The following is a 21,940-nucleotide window of genomic DNA, read 5'->3' on the forward strand; positions in this document are numbered from 1 at the left end:
AAAGCAGCTCTAGTACCTGTAACAACATATCACACAGTTTTTGGTTTGTATCTCATTATACAGTACAAGTCTAGGTAAACATATGTATCAGATTTCCCTGACTGTGTAATCCTTTAATCTGTCAGAGCAGCACTCAGAGCCAGCGAGATACCTGGAACGATTGAATACCAACATGTGGTCTGTGAATACGGTCACAGTGCTCACTTTTTATTTCTATAAAAACAGTCTTATTTCTATGCTCTTTTTATATGCAGTTTTACAGTTGAGCTGTCGATCCGTACGCTGGCTCACAGCGGGATCCTGTACTACATGGCTAATGCTAATCAGCAGGATTACGCAGTGCTGCAGCTGCTGGGAGGTCGGCTGCTGTTCTCTTGTGACCTGGGCAAAGGACCTGCCATGACCACTTCACTCACAAACATCAACGATGGACAGTGGCACAATGTGAGTTATAGCCTTATATGCCAGAGGATCTTTCCCTGCCTCTCGCACATGGGATTTTCATAAATATGTATGTGTGTATGCGTCATTGCGTCTACACAGGTGAGGACCGACTTCAGCAAGAAAAGCATACTGATCAGCGTCGATGGAGCCGAGTCGGAGCGAACAACCATTAAAGGCCAGAGTCTGGATGTAGAAGGGAAGCTCTATGTGGGTGGATTGCCAGCAGGATATACAGCCAAGAGGATCGGAAACGTTAGTGTTTATCTGTTTCTCAAACTGATCTTACATAATAATTAAACAGTTTGTGTTGGAATTGAAGTACTTTTGAGTTATTTAGTTAGGAAACCTTGTGAAATGTCTAAACTTAGGGTTGGAAGACATGTTAAAAAATATTATATCATGATTCTTGTAGATGTTTCCATGATACATGACATCTATGAAGAAAAGAGAAAACAGAAAAAAGATAAAAAAAAAAAAAGATACCAGATATCATGCTAATTGTGGGTATTGATTGACGCCTTAATAGATGTGTATTGTGGCATAATTTAGCGCACTAAATATCAGTATAAGACAGACTCGAGTGATTTCCTTCTGGTGTGTGTGTGTGTGTGTTACAGGTGACCCACAGTGTAGCCAGCTGTGTGCAGAAGGTCAAGTTGAACAACGCTGAACTGAACTTGAACAACGCAGCTGCATCTTATGATACCGGCTCGTGCTTCAGCGTGGTGCAGGACGGCACCTTCTTCAACGGCTCGGGATACGCCGCTTTCAGTCAGTACCACACACAGCTCAGTTCACCAGAACTTCATCCCTGAGTCATTTCCTCTTAAGTGATTGTATCACAGCTGTTTTAATGATCATGCTGTTTAATTAAAAAATAATGAGATGTTTTTCTCTCTCAGTGCTGATAAGGAACAGCAGGAAACACTAAAGCTCTGTGTCTTGGTTTCGCTCTGTGTTTCAGTGAAAGAGGGTTATTACGTGGGCTCTGATGTGACCGTGAGTTTGGAGTTCCGTTCCACGTCACTGGATGGGGTTCTGCTGGGAGTGAGCAGTGCCAGAGTGGACGCCATCGGACTGGAGCTCATCGATGGACAGGTGAGGAACACACCACGACCCCAACTTTCTGTCTACACTAAGCAGTCTAACCATTGGGTGATCTGTCGTCGGTTATTTAGACAGTAGTTAGACGCTATGATTATTCTCAGCTCAGACACATTTCATGTTTTTATTCGTTCTGTTATTCTATCCCTTATGTCATAATATAAAACTGAAAACTGTAAGAAGTTTACACTGATGCTGGAGACTCCGTAAGTAATTGTTTACTCAGGGAAAGCTTTACCACATTGACATCTACTTGTTTTTAAAGGTCTTGTGAAGTAGCTGTTCCTTTTTAAACCGTGTTAATAAAGACCCATGATTCACTTAATCTCCAGCACTGTTATCATATCAGCTTTTATTGAAAGATTCAGCACCAATGGTCCAATCAGAATGGAGCATTTGGCACCGCGGAGGTAAAGTAAACGTGTAGCAATTTGTGTGTTCACTTAAAATGGAGCAGTTTGGCTGAAGCTAATTTCCAGGCTTGAAAAGAATAAACAGCGTCAAATGAAAAGAGAGATCGACTTCACCATCATTTCACTAAACATTAAAAACACGCTTACCTTCATTCATAATGCAAGATCTCAACAATATATGTAGGTGTGAACATGCTCAGTGTCGCTAATATGCTTTGGATCTAAATTCGGAGCCATGCTAAAATCTTGCTAGCACACTTGAGATTTTTTTTTTTTTTTTTTTTACCATAAATTCTCTGATGTGAGAACTTTGTTTTATTGTTGTCTCTGAGCTAATCAAACTGTAGTGTTTGTCTGTGCTGCTTAGTAATTACTGTGTGTGTGTTCTGTATGCAGGTGGTGTTCAATGTGAATAACGGTGCTGGAAGATTCTCAGCTGTGTCCAGAAGCAGGTCATGGCTTTGTGACGGCCGCTGGCACACTCTGGTGGCCAAGAAGTTAAAGCACAGCCTGAGTCTGACCGTCGACGGCGTGACCGTGAGCGCAGAGAACCCACACTCTTCCTCTACCTCAGCCGAGACGAAGAACCCTATCTACATTGGAGGATATCCAGGTACGGCCAGACGTGTAGCTTTCGGTCTTTTTTTAGCTTCTTTTTGTAACACATTTACTGTACATAAATATAGAGCAACGTTTAACGTTTCTTCTCATCACCTCAGCTAACGTGAAGCAGAGCTGTCTGAGCACCAGAACATCTTTCCGGGGCTGCATGAGGAACCTTCGCCTCTCCAGAGGTCATATTATAGACGTGTTAGAGTTCAGCTCGGCCTTCACTCGGCCTGGCGTCTCTCCTCACTCCTGTCCTGCTGCTGCTGCTGCCTGAGCCACTCGACAATGCTTTCCATCACTCCTTGTGGACTGTTTGAGTAAAAAAAATCATTAACTCCAATAATCTGAATTAAACTGGGTTGTTAATATGAGTGACAGGATTTCGGAGAATGGCGGAAATATTCACCGCTCATGTTTGCTAATAAAATGACAGAAAACTAATTCTTCATTCTACTCATTTTTTTTTAACTTTTTCATGAACCGTGTTTCCATTGAAGTTCACTCGAAGAACTAAAATGACAAAGAAGCCTCTGCGAAACGTCTCTTTCACTTCCGATCACGATTGTTTTTTATTTTTTTCTTAATCCTTCTTTCATTAGGGATTCCAGATAATGGATCAGACTTCCTTTTACAGCTGCTTTTTCTCATCACTGTAGAACGAGCTGTTAATTTGGTCTTTAAAGCAGCTCCTTTTCTCTAAACGGCTCGAGTTTTGGTTTTGACAAACGAGGCTCGACTTTGTTTTGTTAATCCCCTACAAGAATTCTTGGAATATGAAGGTTTAAATCGACCGAAACTACATCCAGGAGCAATTCTTGAATGTGGTTTGATAAAACTTGGCATTTATTTACTAGAACAGCCTTGTAAGTAGTTTTGACAGAAAGATAAATCAGATGTTTTTATGAATGCGTTTGTTCTACAATTTCATTGTTTCTATAGTAACAATTTTAACAGGAACTTGAATGGGGAAAAAAGTATTAAAAATATTCTTGCATATTGAATAAGATTTCTGCGTATTTATTATTTCTGGAAGGAGTATCCAGTATTAGCACTTTGTTAATATTACTTTGTGTGATAAGGACTAGTTCTGTTGACATTCAACAACATTAAATGTGACAATTAGACACGATTAGACAAAAAACCAAACATGAACTTTTCTTTCGTTAATCAAAAATGTTTAATCGTTGGCAAGTTGCTGTGATTTAAGAGGAATAAAACACTTCAGGATGTGCTGTTATTTAACTTAAGGTTGCTAAAGAGATGCAAGTGTAAGAACTACTTATTTAGATGGAAGAATTCATGATTTGTATATTAAGAAGTAAACATTTTACTTTCAGGCTTTAGTACACGGTGCCTGGGTTCGGTCTGGTCATGTGTTAACAGCACAAAACATTTAGGAATGCCTTTGCTTCTTATAAAAAAGCTTTTTAGAAATGCTTTTATAGGACATTGAAGATGTCGTTATCCATGTTCCGTATTGTTAGGCTGCAAAATCATAGATAGCTTCTAAAGTACGTTATATAAGGAAATTCAAGACTTCCTCTACGAGTGGGTTTTTCTTCTTTTATCAGTACAGGTGAAATGGTTAATACTGGGTTGTGGAGAGATACTGAGGCAGTATACGACAAAAATACAATAAAAATAAAAAACACAACTCCGAGTTGGCAGTGTCGAATCATGTTATAATACAAAAACCAAAAATATAACACAGTCGAGTACATTAAGGTTTACAAAAAAAAAATGTCCTTGTACAAAAAGAGAACCAATTAGTAGAGTTTATAATAATGAGTTCATCTTTTACAATACTTAGTGTTAGGAGGAACGGTGATCATAGTGTTGGCAAGGAGCAGAGGCGAGGCGAGGCGAGATGTACGGCTGGACTTCTGGTTAGAGTGTGAGCAGCACTTTGGGCCGAATTCGTTTGGGATTAGGTTTAAGTGGAAACCTGGCCCAGGGTGCAATGTAAAACCTGTCCTTATCAGCTCGTTCAGGCAATCCTCTGCTCCGGCACAGAAACCCAACGCTCCACAGCGAGCCTGTTTGACCACATATTTATTACTCTCTACTTCAGAGCCTCATTTGCATTGTAAAAATTCACAGTCCGTGGGTTACCGTGCAACACGTTTTCATAATGTAGTGCTTAAAACAGGAATCCTGCAGTCACTAGAGCCTGTTGGGTTTCACGCAGCACAGCTACTGAATCCATATCAAGCGCGTTGTGAATTGGCATTTAAAAGTTCACTTGGTAAAATAATGCTTACTGTGTGATCATTATGCATAACTGTACCTATTCATAACGTTTAGAAAGTTCAAATGGCTTAATCGCAAGCATGCAGTCAGTGTAATACAAAACCAACTATGGTTTACATGGTAAAATCTCAAGATAAATGGATAAATTAGTGGTATAAATATTATATGTACATGCTTTTTTTTTTTTTTTTAACACGTGTGGCCGTGTAGGCATTGGAAAAAACATGCTTCAACAGTGGCCTTATATCAACAAAAGTTTCTGGCATCGAACAATCTCAATGGCCAGCATTGCATTGTTCATCCTGTGTGACGCAAGCTGCAGAGAAAAAACCCCCAAACAAACAAGTAAAGCCCTCTTTCTGGAGAGCGCCTGTCTCAAATCCAGCTTTCCACACAAAGGCTTGACGGATAAATCAAAATCCTTCTAAATATCTGAAAAGGGGCAAGTGAGGTTGTCTCAGCTCCATTGTTGCAAACTTGTTTTTTAAGTGATTTTGGAAAGAGGGGCAGCTTCTCCAATCTCCTGTTTTCATGACCCATATCCTGAAATGAGCACAAATGAGATGCAGCTGTAGTGTCTTTTTTTTTGATCTGTTGCAGCAGTGTAAATATGCTCAGGTTGTTCTGGACTTCAGGACCCATTCACAGTGAGGATTCACACGATACACCTCTAGCAAGTGAGTGTCCGGATCAAGACAGCGTTCCCCTGGAAATAAAAATATTCTTCAGTCAGGGGCAAAATTCTGTCATGTGACATTTAGGCATATCATCAGGGCAAGATTTCGGAATAAATGCGAAGACGTCAAAAGTGTGAAAGTATACATATATAATAAAGTAAAATCAAACCTTCTTGTATTTTTGTTCGCAATTACAGCATTTAGCAGACACCCTTGTACAACCTACATCTTATTTCAGACAACTGAACAGTAGCTCAGCAGCAGTGATATTTAAACACAACATTCAGGTCTGTAGTCAAACATCCTGGCCATTGAGCTGTACCAGCATAATATCTAAGTGTGCACTTTTGCTCACCAGGAAGCAAACTGAAAACGATTAAAAACTGAGCTGCTAAATAAGATAAAGATCAAATCATTATGTAAGGAATAAAGCACCTCAGGCATACTGATATGTAAGAAGAATCAACAGTAAGGTGATGTCCTCAATGATTACTGTTTTTACTAAGAAACATTTTATAATACATTTGAAAATGACTTGTTGATAATACGCAATAAAGCAACAACAGATGAAATCTTATAAGGAGTAATGAAACATGCAGTTAAATTAGTGAAGCGTATGCCCTGGAATGGCTTATGGTGGCAACATTATGACCGAATGCAAGGTCTATTTATTCAATTAATTTATCATTCATAATATCTTATAATAAACAGTTCTTCTTCCACACAAAGTAATTCATAAGCAGTAAGCTTCTTCTGTTAAACGACACAGTTTATTCAGAAAATATAATAAAATGAACGGTGTTTCATAAAATAATTACATTTACAATATTTCTAAACATTATATGATTATACGAATATTAAATATTATATATTATATAATATTATAACAATAATAAATTATAATATACGATATTTGCCGAAAGCAAGTTTGGGAAGAAGTTAAACTGTTAGTGATGGTGAAATGGTTTTGTTGCTTTAAATGTTGCCTGATGTGTTAATACAGAACACGGTTATTGTGGTGATGTTTAAATGTTGCCTGATGTGTTAATACAGAACACCGTTACTGCAGTGATGGTCATGGCACATGCACTTTGAGGATTTTACAGTGGCTTCACACACAGCTCAGACAATCAGATTTAGGAATCAAAACTACCGTATTTATATTTTTTAAAACTCATATTTTGTTTTATTGAAAGTAAATTCACCCTTGGAACGACGTCACTATTTTTATGCATCTCGGAACAAGACGCAAGTATTTAGTTGTATAAAATGTTGAGGTTCGTGCAGGTTGCAATCCACACATACGTTTTAGCTTCATGTTTAAGTCGATAAATTGAATGAATTTAGTTTTCTGTTCTGATTGACTTACCTATATTCCCTCCAACTTCAAACAAATAATGCTTCTGTTTTCTGCTGCTGTTTCGAGACGTTTGGCTAAAAAGCAAAAAGGAAGAGTCAGACGTCTGCTCAGTTGTATTCCTGTGTGTCTCGACATAAAGATCTGCTGCTCACTCACCCGTTCTCGAAATCAAACCGTGACATCACATCCCGAGCCTTCGTCTTACTGTCTAGCTGAATCGCCATGGAGATCTTGGCATGTAGTGGTGCCTGCACCCTGATGACCCCTTCACGAAGGTCAGTGAGCTGAAATCAGAGGGTTGAGGATGCTCAATAACTCTGTACAATTCCACTAATCACACTAATCATTCTGTGCATGCATTGGTCACACGACTAGTGGCTAATTACACCCGAGTGCCATGGACCATCCTAAAGCCCACCTCACTCCTTTCTTTGTCTCGGTCGGTGTTGCGTCTCCTTAGCAGTTTCCTTTTAGTCTTCTCTGAGCTGGGAGTCTTCTTACTCACGGAAGCTTCGTTCATTTTTCGCACGTGCGAGATGAGGAAACAAGGCACCTGAAACAAAAGTAAGCATCTTTGTATGAGGACAGATGGGGCATGTGATTTGGAAAAATCTGTCTCCCAGATATTTTAGATGAATAAAATTTTGGTCCTCCAAATCTATCTTAGCTTAAAGAAGATTTAAAAATAGCAACAAGGTCAAATTTTAGGCAGAAAAATAACCCCCAGACAATTAGACGACATCTCGCTGATCATCAGTTTGCTGTGAATGGGTTTAAGATACACTCACTCATCACTCACTCATTTTCTACCGCTTATCCGAACTACTCGGGTCACAGGGAGCCTGTGCCTATCTCAGGCATCATCGGGCATCAAGGCAGGATACACCCTGGACGAAGTGCCAACCCATCGCAGGGTTTAAGATACAATTCTACTTAAATATAAATAATCCAAAATCGATGGCCACATTTTCCTCTTCTATCTGATCTATAAACTGTACAAGCCTCACCGTCCACAGGAGATCTTGGTGGACGATGAGAAGGCGGACCAGGTGAGCTGCACCTGCTGCTCCCTGCATCTCCTCCTGCTTGGCCTTCTTTCCCCTGACCGTGAATAGATTCGGCGCCACAATCATGGAGACGTTCCACAGACTCATACGGTTCTTCTCCTCGTATGCCACGACCTTCCTTAGAAACTCCAGCAGAGCCTACACACAGACACAGACACACACACACACACACTATGTAAAGATGTTCTGTTCCAGGCAATTATAAAGAATGACACGTTGATATGATAAAGCTACACTTTTTACTCTTTTATTCGTTTATTCTTTTCCTACAGCAACATGTCCCAGTAGTGTTTTAATCCTCATACCACAGCAACATGCCAGCAAACACATTTTTATTCATTAAATATGCTTATGTTCATGTTAGTTCCTGATATAACTTTACACTGTAGCAGCTATAAATAGACATGTCTTTAACAGCTGCTCCCTTTGTTTTCTGTCTTGTTCAGAAGTTCATAATACAAAAGCCATGTAGCCATAACAGTGACAGTTCAGAGCTCTGACAGAAGAAACTCCTTGCATAAATGAGAAATAAAATGTCCTTACAGAAAGCTACAACATATAAATGCACAGCCTTTACCTCTTAAATAACGTCGCATGATTAAAAACCCGTATAACGTCCGTAAAGGAGTCGTAATTATAGAAAGGATAAGATGAGAACTACCACCAGAGCTGATGTTCTAGACGATAAATCTCTCTTCCCTGATCACTGAGTGATATTTATGTATGAAGCAGAGAAAAACTTCAACGCGATAGATTGCCGAGCCGTGCTTGGAGTTCACCTCAAGCACTGCTTTGATATCAACTATTCAGGTTGAACAGCAAAGCCATGTGTGTTCACAGGAAGGTGATTTGGCCTCAGATGAAATTGTAACGCTGTAATCAAAGCCAAAGCTGGAGATTGAGACACACTCTCTGGTAACAGATCACTCTTTGTGTACACAATCATTTCAGGTGATCTATTTTGCATCTAACAAACACATGTACAATCCATACCCATGCCTTAATACAGCCAACTCATATCATTATAAACCTGTTAGCTAAATTGGGAGTAATTCACAATATCTTGGTGTTTGTGCGTTGTGTCGTCTGGTATGAGACACACTCACGAGCGTGTCTCTTTCTTCAAATAAGTACTCGTTCCCTTGCATTCTCAAATGCCAAATTATAGTCATGACACATTTCCTTTTGACTTAGGTGGAGCTCTGATAAATCGAACAGCCTGGCAGACATTCCCCAAACACCAGAGCTGCTTTAGGATAATACGCATATGCTCTTAAAAAAAGAAAGAAAGAAAGAAATTAGACCTCACATTGGACCGGACCTACCGGTTTTTCAACTGCAAGCTCATTCAAATGTCTAGAAATGAAAATACACATGCACGTGTACACGCAGCAACGCAAAATGACTCTTCCTGTAATTACTCTCCTCCTGCAGCCTTCACCAAGGTGACTATCATGAAATCGGTGGTGCCAGCCTACACGGCCAACCTAAACAACCTCTTATTTTCCCTCTACCAGACTTCAGGTCAAAGCCAAATAAAAAAGCAGGCTTAGTATTGTTTTATACCAAAGCTACAGAACGTAATCAGAAATACCAGACGGAGGCATAAACGTAAAACACAATCGCATTGACTTAAGATGCAAGGAGCGATAAGACTCATTAAATCCATTCCTGAACACAAATAAACAGCTAGCACTTTTTTTTAAAAATATAAATTAATTTCACGGCCTTGTTAAAGTTTCTATTTTGCCACATCAGAAGGTATGAACCAGTTTCTATAACATTAACTCAATCATTCATTCTACTGTAAGCTATATAATAAATGGATTTCGTGAGTAAATGAGTTGTTATTGAGCAAAGCAAATCCTGTGCTCGTAGATACGCTGACGCCTTATATCAAGAGACATTTACTGCATTTCTTTGAAGACATTTTTTTGAAGACACTTTGAAGACAAAACTATTTATTTTATTTCATTTATGGAGTCCAGTGCCAGCGATTTGTAGCATTCAGTGATTATTCTGCCATGGGTAGGTCATCAGGACAAAGAGGTTGAGCTTTCTGTTTTCTCTGTATTACAAGTGTTTTTTTTTTGTTTTTTGTTTTTTTTTATTTGGCTTATTATTTCCTGTTCCATAGAAGTTTTAAACAAAAAGGTTAGATGAGGTTAGACATCACGGCCCTAAGTTCATTATTAATTACGATCACTGTGGCAAAACACTTTGGGACATGCTGTTGTTGGACATGCTGTTATTGGACATGCTATATTATTGTGATGTCTAAAAAAGCAGGTAAGATTCTTACCTTCAGCGTGTCTCTGTTAGCTTCGGGCAGAAGCAGGATGAGGAGGTGCAGAGCCTGCAGTTGGTGTTTGTGTGGTGCGATATCTGTCACATCCGAGACAGCTGTTAATCTCATCATACTCGGTGACACATAAAGCTACACTATCTTTTTGCCATCAGTGACAAGTACAAGAGTGAAATCATGCATAGTAATTCTTGATAATTCTTGGTGCAGCTAGTCACACACTTTTATTTGTGCCAACTGTACTGTGAATAAAAAGGGTTGTTTTCCTGTAGGCACATGAGACGGTATGCGTGATTTTTATAGGTGCTCACTTTGTGCGGCGGTGAAGGCAGGAAGGTGCTGCAGTGTGAGCAGGGGGTACGGCAGCTCTCTGATGAACATCTTCAGCAGACCGGCTGCATCGTTTTGTCTCACCTGCTCCCAGTCAAAACTGTCGTCATAAAACTTCACCTCCAGCTCTTGACGCAAGTGCTGTGGATGTGCACAAAATTAAAATCAATAAATCAATCAGCAATCATGCATTAAAACCTCTTTCCAAAACCTAACAAATGAGTAATTGAGGGTTAAGGGTCTTGCTCAGGGGCCCACCGGTGGCAGCCTCGTGAACCTAGGATTCGAACTCATGACCTTCTGATCACATTAACCACTAGGCTACTATATCCCATAACAGAATAACCTACTGTTGAAGCAGTAAAGACAAACACTTTGGGCAAACATTGAGTTCAACTGAATTATGGTAGAATTGATGGCGGTATTAGCATGAACGGATTCTGTTCTGTTTGAGCAGAGGGTGCAAATAAAAGGGTGTTGAAGTGTAAACAGAATGCTATATTCAGTGTAGGCAATATTTTTAATTACATTTAAAAATATTCAACTTATCTGCAGTGTCATTGCATAATTCTCTTCTACTTTACTATCTCTCTCACTATCCATCAATCCCCTGTGGTACAATATATGTGGAGTGTCATATTACCCAGTATGTTGTGTTTTTTTTTTTTTTTTTTTTTACTCTGTTGGAGGTTCCAACTTGTCTAACAGACCGTTGCCTTTAGCATGTTTATCTGATTTATTATGACAGACCCACATTCGATTCGGAAAACACCAGTAATGATACAAAATAAATGACTTCTACATATGCTTCAGTTCATCATGGTGATCAGTGACACCGCTCTGCATAATTATGGGTAATGTTCAAAACCAATATTGTTGAAGACCAATATAACACTGAAGGAAGTTTAAACTTAAAGCACTCCCCTTTAAGAGCCCCTCTACACACAAATAGTCCTGTACACTCAGCTCCATGTGTACCTAAGCCTGGAGCTTATGTGGCGTGTGCATGTGTGTGTGTGTGTGTGTGTGTGTGTGTGTGTGTGTGTGTGTGTGTGTGTGTGTGTGTGTGTGTGTGAGCAGTACTAAAGTAAAACAGCTGGTCTGCGATGGTGCCCTGTAATGCCAAATCTTTCTAAAGGCTCAGAGCAGAAAAATAATCAGGATACTCTGGAGTCTTTCCATACCAACAACCCCACTGCGATTTCTGCATTATTGTACTGTTTTATATTGTATTATAATGCAATGCTGGCAGTATTGGAAACACAGCAAACTCACTAATTTGCATTAAAACAAACATAAGCATCTGATTTAACCTTACGTTACTGTAGACTACAAATGCTGCTTGTAGATAATGCAGATAATGCTCAGACACGCTCGCACGTATGCACGCGCACACACAAGCACGCACACATGCTCAAACACATGCGCGCGCACACAGGCAACAGTAACCCAATTTTGGTAACCCAATCACTACTCCTTCTAGCTTAATGTCAAACTACCTTTTAATGAGTTCATTTTGGCTAGATTGGATTGGAATAGATTAGACTACCTGAGTAAGATGCAAAGCTTCACAGCCTCTTCAGAGATTTCAATCAACAAGGCAACCCTGTGCAGGCTCCACTAGCTTTCATTAGTTCTGAGCAGTTACACATGGAAAATCAACATAAGCACAAAGAATGTGCACGTAGCAAGGAGTGAATCTGAAGCGTAGTGGTTAAAATAAGATCTGTGAAATACAAAACGTGTCTGGGTTGTCAGGGAGCTACATGCTTTTTTTTGTTTCCATTGGCACATCATGTGTGTTAAAATCTGAGGTAACATGGTGATGGAAATGTGGTATGTCTAGGATTTAAAGCTAGCTGATGCTGAGTGACATCGAAACCAAATTTTGGACAAATTCACCATGCTATAGTGTGTGTGTGTGTGTGTGTGTGTGTGTGTGTGTGTGTGTGTGTGTGTTGAAAAGTGATAGAGATAAACCAGTCATTCAGTAGTTGAATAACTAATTAATTTAAGGAATGAAAGCACTTTTAGGGGTTAAGGTGTTTTACCTTTACTCTAGAGGCAGAGCCAGGCACCCTGAGAATTCCTTCCGTCTGCAGCCCTGTCTGCTCCAACTTCGACAACAGCTGCAAACACACACACAGATACACAGAACTGTCATACTCAGAGAGATGGGAATTCAGAGCTCAATATGGCTCTTTGCTCAGTCACAAAACTGAACTTAAGGCATTTGCTAATTCCAGCAGGTTTAGTGTAGTGTATTTGTCTATCAGACTTTCTGATACACCCCTTGCATTGTTGAGAGATAACGCAGTGTGCTGTGTGAGATTTTTCAGCATTCCGCTCCTTTTAAGAACAGATACAAGATGCTTTATCTCTCACTGATAAGCCAATCAGACAGTAAGACTCTTGCTCAAACAGTGAAACCTAAACTAAAAACACAAACAGATAAGCTTTCTCCTGCTTGCTCCAAACCTAAACTTTATTCAGAATGGAACAGAAAGTCACCCTGTAGTGCTGGATATCAGACTTAGCAATTAGTGTAAATATAGCAGCTTGAGATTATATGGGGAAAATAATCTCCTCCACTCTGAAGGTTACATATGCCTTGTGATCTGCTGAAACTCAATCTCATTCGCATTCATTATTTAATGCATGATTTTTCAAACTATTGCAACACGACATACCATGACCTTTCGGTTACATTTATACTCTTCAACACGTACAACTGTTTTAATATTCCTTAACGTTTCATCGTTGTAATGAAGTGTTCTAGTTAATTCCTCTTTAAACTGGATCAGGTTGATCTCAAGCCGTGAGGAATCTGTACAGAACATTAAATTCTCAGCATGTGGTGGACTATTGAACTTCTTTCCTCCCACACTCTAAAAGCAGACACAAAGGAAATAAATTTAGTAAAAAAGACTCAACTCTTAACACAGAGTAAAGCTTGCCTTTAGGCAAATTACACTGGCAATAGGATTCTCCTCGGTGAATAAAGTCACTTAGGGATTTGGTTTAATCTCTAAAACGCAGCCTAATAATACTTGGTTCCATTCTAGGTCTCGTTCCTCTCAAGATTTCTTCCCCATATCGTCTCAGGGAGTTTTTCCCTTGCCACCGTTGCCTCAGGCTTTCTCAATAGGAATAAATATTAATTTAATTTTAAACATTGTAATTTCTATTTTGAAATTTTCCATTAGTGTAAAACTGCTTTGAGACGGTGTTCACTGTTAAAATCACTAAACAAATAAAATCAAATTAATTTAAATATCCTAACTTAAATTACTCGGCTACACGGTTAGCCAACTTTCGTGTTGTACCGTTAGCTCGAATGACAAGATCTTTCACAAAAAAATCAGAGAAAACTGTCATCATATCTACATTTATTAAGTACTTTGGATTCATTTTCTAAATCTACAAAGAACAAACCATGGTGTATTAATCCACTGTCATATGGTTAACCATTTTTATATATCCTAGTGAATTTCTTGCTTTGCTGCATAACTCAAATGTAACTAGAGGTGAAAGATGACTAACTTACTAAGAAAGACTTTACTTCAGAAGGGAGTACTTCAACAGAGCTGATAAAACATACTAGTACTGTCGAGTGCTGATTCCACTAAAATTAGCAGAAAACTTCACATTTCCCCGTCTCTGATATTTCTCTTATAGATAACCCTCATATGAGCCTCAGAGAATTTTAAGACAAAAGAATCCTCCTGGCTCTTCACCTCGGTCAGTATTGGATTCTAAGTTTATATCAGCTATCTACTGCTAATTATTGCTGCCAAGGTAAACTTCCAAGCTTTCCTGTGATGTAGCTAATGCAAGCTAAAATGTCAAGGAGAATTTGCTCGATATGTTATGTATTCATATGAAGTAGGGCAGTAGTAGTGATTATATGAAAAATAAATGACAGCGAATGCTCTTAATGAAGCACAGACACAATAAGACTGATAGTCATTTCTCTATTCGGTCCTCAAAATGGCAGCGATGATACAGAGTGAGGTCACATGAAGTGGAAAGATATGTGACTCTGTAGTTCTTCAATACAACGCAGTCTCGTAGCTTCCAGGCAAAAACAGACAAGAAATAAAGCAGATTGTAGCAGCTGACCAATACTCAAGGGAAAAAACAGTAACAAGGGTGAGACCTGATAGCTTTTTTGGAAAGTGTTTGCTAGGAATGGGAACAAAGCCTAGGCAAGTAGAATAATCAAACGTATCAAGCTGTGGCTGGAGCTGAGGAGGAGGGAGGGACCTGAGTCCAAACCAGATGAAGTGCTGATTAATGACTTTCCAAAATGTCCAGTGCAAAAAAATTGCTGTGCTGAAGTTTCCACTTTGGGCTGAACATAAAGACGCTTTGCTGTGGTTCAACCCCTGCACCACAACCCAGAAAAAACAAGAGAGAATCCAAGAGATAAGCTACGCACCTTTTTGAAAACAAGGGGAACTTTAGAGCCAGGAAATTTCTTTTGGTCATTTTCCAGCAATGTAGTCAGGGGAACTCCAAATATGCCAGATTCTGCAGAGAGAAGAAGTTATCACAAGTTATCTACAGTTATCACACCAACCAAAACATATCTGGAGAATAAGTGATGAAATATTAAATGATAACATTTTAACAGTACTCACCCCGCACCTTTCTACGAACTTCCCGATTCCTCTTCAGCTCAATGCCCAGGGCATCGTAAAATGTGGTTAGCTCTATCAGACAGATATAGCCGATCTTCTTGATGTCTTCTGAGGACAAGTCTTGCACTCTGGTCAGCCCTTGCTTAGGCTTCACAATCTGGAATGTCTGAGTAAGAAAGATAATAAAATTCTCTCACTAAATGTAGTTTGTGGTTTCATTTTATTATGTACACTCTATATTTCATCTCAAAGCATGAGGCAATAACAAATCAGATAGATTTCCTTATCCCAATCTTTGGGATGGTTTTGCCCACAGCAGTGGTTAATGACTCATAAGCATTTATTTTTTTACCTAGCTTACTAGGGGCAAAATTTTACAAAATTAAAAAAAAAACAAAAAAAAAACAAAAAAAAAAAAAAACATACACAGTTTCCCAAAAATAATCAAAGTAAATTGTGATATCAAACTCATTTCTGCTTTTGTAATGACCCAAGCTCTTTTTTCATAAACATCTAAAATTTGAAGTCATCATTTTCAACCACTAAAATTCTGTGTATGGTTATCCCAACAGAGATAAAAATGTCTCACACTTAAAGCTATATCAGACTTGTGGCAATAAAATAATTCATTTGTTGGTACTGATTGAAAAAGTCCAATATGTCGCGCTCTATACTGCCTACAAAAATAGAACACCAGTCGACTGCTGAAAAGGCTGAAATCCTAAACTGAGTATTGTAAATGTGACCTGTTTCTCCATCCTTTCTTTCAGCTCTTAATGCAATCAATAAAAATGAAAAAGCAATAAAAATCCAATGATGACAGATGGTGAGTGAAAGGTTTAGTGGCCCACATAAGCTTTGTGTGTGTGTGTATGAGATTATAAAGAACTGTGGAAAAGCAAAGCTGAAGGCAAACACTTACTGGTAAATCCTTGTCTCCTTTCCAGATCCTTTGGCAGTCAAGGCGGTCGTGGCCTTTCCGATGAGCCGTCACTCCCTCGGAGTATGGTACTTCAAATGACAAGATATTCGGCTCCAGCTGACACTCTGACATGCTGCTCTCCACAGGGGAGAACACTGGGCATGACTGGTTACCTACAGCAAACATGTGCATACAGACATAGTCTGTAATACCCAAATTTGTTGGTTCAGTAATACAAAGCAAGAGCAATAATCCCATAATGGACTTGTACAGTGGTTTGCAAGCATTAACAGCCACAGACTAACCTTTGGGAGGTATCCAATGTGGCAGTATCGGTGTAATTGTCCCATTTGGGGACACTGTGGGAGTTGGTTCAACAGTCTGTAAGAACAATGGAATGTAATTATGATCAAGGCAAATTAACCCATCCCATGTGATAAAGAGAAACCAACAGTTTCAGAAGCAACAGAATAAAAGTAATGCGACATATAAATCCCATGGTTTACACTGATGTTTATTAGTACTGTACATTACAGAAACATACATGAAACGTCTCTGAAATCTACACAGCTGAGATCATGTGTACTCTTGTTTTATTGTCATGGTCAGTTCTCTCCATACAATACAACCACAAATGGTTGGCAGTGGTTGTTAAAGTAGGATACACAGGCTCGTGAAGCGTTGCCAGTAATAAGTGATTTTTTCAAAGATTCAAGAGTTATTAAATGATTTGAATGGCCATTTGAATTGAAAGCCTCAATAACCCAGAAACAAGTTACCTGTAAATAATATCAACTTGAATCTAATGTGTTCAGTTGGTTCTGGATTAGAAAGATCTATGGCTGTAATAAAAGGACAAAATATTATATTATTTATACATGAAACATTTCAGAAAATGTTCATGAAATGTTCACAAATGCATTAAATACAGCTAAAAGAATCCACGGCTTCAAAACCTTTAAGCCCACGGACTACAAAAGAGCTTTGAATGCGGCAACTCTGAAAAACAATGCTGAATCACATCATAACAAATGATAATGGGTCATATTCCTAACCAGACTTCCTGTTGTGGTCTATTCCTCACTTTGCCTTCCTTCCAGCAGAAATGTCCTTAACAACCCATCATCCTTTTCTGTAATCTAGATCACATTACATGAGCTAATGTTAGCACATTAGCCCACTGTGCCAAGCTCTACTCACAACTGCATCCTTACCATAGAAACAGTAAGTCTCAGTTGCCAGTCCAGCTGGCTGCGAGTAACTGCCCTACATTCGCTGCCAGCCTGCCTACTCCCTTGCTCCATCAAATACCATTTGTTGACCAGATGTCCACTCAAGACATTCTACTTCTTGCTGATGATATTGATATGGTAGAACTTGCGAATAAGACTGATCCACTGCATGTTCTACCATGCTATGGTTCCCACCCCCACCCCCCACCCCACCCCATGCCTGTGCATGTGCCTCTGTGACACTCATTCTGGTCAGGCCTTGGCAGGACTGACCAGTTACTCATCCACTTCACATGCTCTTAGTCACAAAGTCTCTCAAGGATGGGCTTAAGAGCTGCCTTTATTTTGGTGTTTATTACTGAATTCCCACACATAAATGACTCTCAATTAATTTCAACTTGTATAGAAATTTAAACAACAGACAGTGTCAAAGCAACTTTATGGAAATCCAGATGAAGCAAGCCAGGGGCAACAGTAGAATTAAAAGGAATCCTTGACAGAAACCAGACTCAAAATGTAAACCATCCTTTTCTGGGAGACAATGGATAATGGGATACTAAATATTTAGATATAAAGAGACCAAACAGTATTTTTCATTATTATTGGGGTAGTAAGAGTGGTGCGTGCTTGTTCACTCAAATGTGCCGTATACTTACTAACCTGAACGTGATGTAGCGTTAAGTGGTAGTCCGTAAGGTCCAATTATGTACTTATGAACTATATTTAAAAGGTTTCCAGGTAAAATCTAGGTAAAATATATACACACTAAAAGTAAAAAAATATACACTCTTGACAGACCCAAAGGGACCATCTGACAGACAGAGCTGTAGAAGAGTAAAAAAACAAAACAAAGCAGTATCGTAAACAGTATGTGTGGTAAGAAGAAATACAAGTCCTGAGACAAACTCAGGACAGTTTATGATGATAATAGCAGAAGTTACAGATCTACAGCATCCAGGTGAGATTATCCACTGAAGCAAAGATGCACCAAATTAGGGTCAGGTCTATTCTGTTTACAAAAACAAAGTCCATATTTATTCAAGCTGCAACTCGAGTAAAGAAAAATTCTCCATCCTATTTGCTTGGGTCATTGGATATGAACAAAGCATTACTGATGGCTAATTTAAACGCAGCTTGGGTTGTTCCACATTCTAGCCCTTCCACATTCCAGCCTAAGTCAGTAAGAAAGATATGTTTCGAGATGACTGGTGAGCAGCTGACCTGGCAAATGGGTGGCATGCTCAGGAATGTCTCGCCTATCCTGTACTTACCCTAAACACAGCTGTCACTCTTATCATCAGTCGGTTTCTAAATGAGACTGACACCTGAAAGGCTCCACGGCGACTGAGGACAACAGGAGACGTAAGATCGAGAGGCAGCTTTATCTGCTATGTATGTAACTCATCATCTCATAGACATTTAGAGAAAAGAGATTATGCAGCTAATCTTGCCATGTGAGAGCAGGAACCAATTAATCTCGCAAGATACTCAGTCTCAGGAGGCATCTCAGAATCAATATTCCTGTCAAAAGGAATAAAATACACTCGACATGAAAAATCCAAGAGTATCGATCGACCATCTTTATAGTGTCTGAAAAACACTTTTCGGCTCTTCCAAGAGACTTCTGTACATAAATCTCCAGAACATTGTGTGTCTTGCTTACCGATGTGTCAGTCGTGGAGAAGACATCCCGGACATGGCGTATGGCCTGCTTGTTTCTTTTGCGTAGGGTTTGTGTGTAGTTGTCTAGGCGTTTTTTCACCATGGCGGCCTGTGAGCGAGTGAGTGTTGAAAGGAGAGCCTCGGCAGGACTGTCAACGATCGCTCCGGACACGAGTGGGGAGAGACCAGCTTCGTGAAGCCACGCTTCCTCCAGTTCCGCTTCTACCATGCAGAATTGCACAAACGTTACAGTCAGAATGCCGAGAATCCTGTACATCTACAGCAAGTCACACCTGATTATTTACTTCCGATAAACATCTCAGTGCTGGGGCAATCAGAGTGAAAGAAAGAGTGGAAGAGATTAGGGGCCTTAAAAATGTCTAGTATGGAATGTTTTTATTTTGGTCTCCAGTTTTAAGTTTCTAGGTAACCTGAAAAAGTACATGGGTTTAGAGACTCTTTTGCCTTTAATAAAAACATTGAAAGGTCTATCTGGAACCTTCCCAACCAAATTGGTTCAGTCTGTCTCACATACATTATTCATTTAAATGTGCTTAATTGTGCTTGAAACATGGACCCCAATGCTAATCATGCATTCCCCTATGAAGAGAAAATCACCATATCAAACAAAAGTAGAAAGAAAACCAACAAAAACAGCATGAGTGAAAACACCTGTTAACCATTTTCCTTCAGAAATCCTGATCTAGACCAGAGGGCTAACAGAATACATGTGTACATGACCAAATATTTTAGCCAATGCTGCCAAGCATAAAAACAGTCCAAAGATGCAAAAGGAATGCCCAAATCCAGCAGGTCCACATTTCAAATATAGCACAATAAAAAAAAAGCTTCATCATTATTATATCCAGCTGTCTTTCGAGCAGAACCCCATGTAGAAAACCACAGAAAAATGATATGCAAGATAAAAAAGTAATTGCTCATGTAGAGTAGTCTGGACTCACCATCACTGCTGCCCTTCTCCATCATCTCCTCCTGACCTCCCTGGTAGTCCTCCTCAATGTTCCTCATCTCGCTCCAGTAATCCTGCATGGAATCCTGAGAGTCTTGGGATATGGAGCGTTCAGGAGGAGAGGGAGGCATCGCTCCTGCCGAAGTCATCCTCGCAATTCCCAGATTCTGTGCTTTCCTAATGAAAGCAATACAGAAGAATCCAGTTACTTAAATCCATTACTCGTAGTAATATCACATAGTAATACACAAGAAGTACGCATTTGGCTGGTGCACTTATCCAGGGCGACTTGCATTTTATCTCATTTTATACAACTGAGGGTTAAGGATCTAACTCAGGGCCCCAGCATTGGCAGCTTGGTAGACCTGGGATTTGAGCTCATAATCTTCTGATCAGTAGTCTAAACACCTTAACCACTATACTACCAGATCCCTGTACCACGACAAATCAGACTACAAGGAATGTGGTGATGTAAATGTAGAAGCATTACACTACAATTACTACAAAAATAACCAGAGTATAAAGACTCACTGAATGAGCCTGGGATTATTATAATAGCTTTACCGAATTAGTTATAACACAAAGCCGAGTTGTTCGCAAGGGACATCCATTTTTTTCAGTATAGCCCTCAAAACACTATGGGTACATGAAGGACTCTGAGATGAAAGAGTTTGTGACACCATGCAGACCTTCACCCTTTTCTTCTATCAGCAGCTGTTGGGGGAGCGGCGAGATGGAGGTAGAAGGATGACAGACTAACTCAGTCCTTTCACTATGGAAGCTTCTAGATTAAAGGTAAGCTTCATGAGCCAAAGGCAATCATCAAAGCAAGGAAGTTTACAGTAAAGCAGAATGATCTTAGGATTTCAAGTAGTTCTCGAGAACAAAGTTAACATTATAGTCCCAAAAAGCCCTGCGAAGCAAAGCAATCTAATTCAATTTAGGTTTGAACTTTCCTACTGAAATATTGATAAGGAAAAACTAGCTGACTATGAACTGTTATCACTGTGTCTCGCATTCGCTCTCTGTAGTTTCTTTGCCAGGAAGCAGGCTTCACTTAGAGGATGTTATCGATCACAACCCTGCAAGATGCCTTCTGTGTTAAGAGAACTCCATTCTAATAGCCTCAAATTTCCCTAAGAGGCTTCTGCTCTCAGCTTTCGACGGGTTTTATTACTATATTTTGGAGTCTCTGTCACACAAGCATGACACGCTGGTTTCAAAATTGGCTTACGACACAATCGCTGACTCAGTGACTTTGCAGAACTAATTATAACTATTTAAACATTTCTACAACCAGAATAGTAGTTAGTTTGTGTCAATTCTGCCACATTGAGAATTGTAGGACGGTGCTGGCTGAGCAATCCTATCCATTTCATACTGCTAAAAATAAGTCTCTCACTTCTACAGGTCTACAATATGTCCATATCAGTAGACAGAAGCTTTTATCTCTGTTTAATTCATCTGAGATTTTCTCCTTTAATAATTGGGTTCTAGGTTTATGTTTTTACAAGCCGACCCGTAACAGCTACACAGAAGAGATGATGGAGGCTTTTATGCAAGGAAAACATAATTCCTTTGCCAATGGGCCCACTAAAGTACGCATCAAAAGATGTGTTCACTATAATGTACAATAAATAAGTCATTTCCTATACATCAATCATGCATTTAAGATAAGCACAGGCATTATAGCCATTAATGAGACGACTAATGAGTTCAAGAAAAGTTCCTCTACGCAATGGTAATGTATTTTGCCATCAATGAAATCTTTGGCTGACCTGAGATCAGGAAACATGATGGAACTGAGGAATAAATTCAGATGCATGTCTAAGTCAAACCATGACACTGAGGCATGATTTACTTACCAGAAGCATGATTCACCTCATCTGTTTAAGCCAGATTTACCCTTTCTAAAAACTGATATAATATCACTATTATAAACTTTGATCATG

At 39.4% G+C, this 21,940-nt stretch overlaps 2 protein-coding genes across 8 annotated transcripts in view; one reads left to right on the forward strand and one right to left on the reverse strand.

Annotated features, from left to right (window-relative positions):
- Nucleotides 1–3,011, forward strand: part of lama1 (laminin, alpha 1) — a 39,558-nt gene extending 36,547 nt beyond the window's left edge. For both annotated transcript variants that reach the window (XM_027149932.2, XM_047811421.1), the window contains 6 exons: nt 255–444; nt 544–696; nt 1,062–1,215; nt 1,409–1,542; nt 2,358–2,574; nt 2,681–3,011. In XM_027149932.2, coding sequence (XP_027005733.2) covers nt 255–444; nt 544–696; nt 1,062–1,215; nt 1,409–1,542; nt 2,358–2,574; nt 2,681–2,844 — 1,012 coding nt within the window. In that variant the 3' untranslated portion in view covers nt 2,845–3,011. The remainder of the gene's footprint in view (nt 1–254; nt 445–543; nt 697–1,061; nt 1,216–1,408; nt 1,543–2,357; nt 2,575–2,680) is intronic.
- A 1,594-nt stretch (nt 3,012–4,605) lies between these two features.
- Nucleotides 4,606–21,940, reverse strand: part of arhgap28 (Rho GTPase activating protein 28) — a 30,565-nt gene continuing 13,230 nt past the window's right edge. For 5 of the 6 annotated variants that reach the window (XM_047811422.1, XM_047811423.1, XM_047811425.1 and 2 more), the window contains exons 2-15: nt 19,981–20,165; nt 19,020–19,240; nt 16,430–16,505; nt 16,125–16,327; nt 15,203–15,368; nt 15,001–15,092; nt 12,611–12,688; nt 10,541–10,700; nt 10,227–10,309; nt 7,865–8,062; nt 7,276–7,410; nt 7,014–7,141; nt 6,867–6,931; nt 4,606–5,526 (exon numbers count right to left, since the gene is read on the reverse strand). In XM_047811422.1, the coding sequence (XP_047667378.1) occupies nt 5,435–5,526; nt 6,867–6,931; nt 7,014–7,141; nt 7,276–7,410; nt 7,865–8,062; nt 10,227–10,309; nt 10,541–10,700; nt 12,611–12,688; nt 15,001–15,092; nt 15,203–15,368; nt 16,125–16,327; nt 16,430–16,505; nt 19,020–19,240; nt 19,981–20,165 (1,882 nt within the window). In that variant the 3' untranslated portion in view covers nt 4,606–5,434. The remainder of the gene's footprint in view (nt 5,527–6,866; nt 6,932–7,013; nt 7,142–7,275; nt 7,411–7,864; nt 8,063–10,226; nt 10,310–10,540; nt 10,701–12,610; nt 12,689–15,000; nt 15,093–15,202; nt 15,369–16,124; nt 16,328–16,429; nt 16,506–19,019; nt 19,241–19,980; nt 20,166–21,940) is intronic. The other variant, XM_027149943.2, reaches the window with a different exon arrangement.

This window comes from Tachysurus fulvidraco, chromosome 3 (genome assembly GCF_022655615.1).
Source record: "Tachysurus fulvidraco isolate hzauxx_2018 chromosome 3, HZAU_PFXX_2.0, whole genome shotgun sequence".
Lineage (NCBI taxonomy): Eukaryota > Metazoa > Chordata > Actinopteri > Siluriformes > Bagridae > Tachysurus > Tachysurus fulvidraco.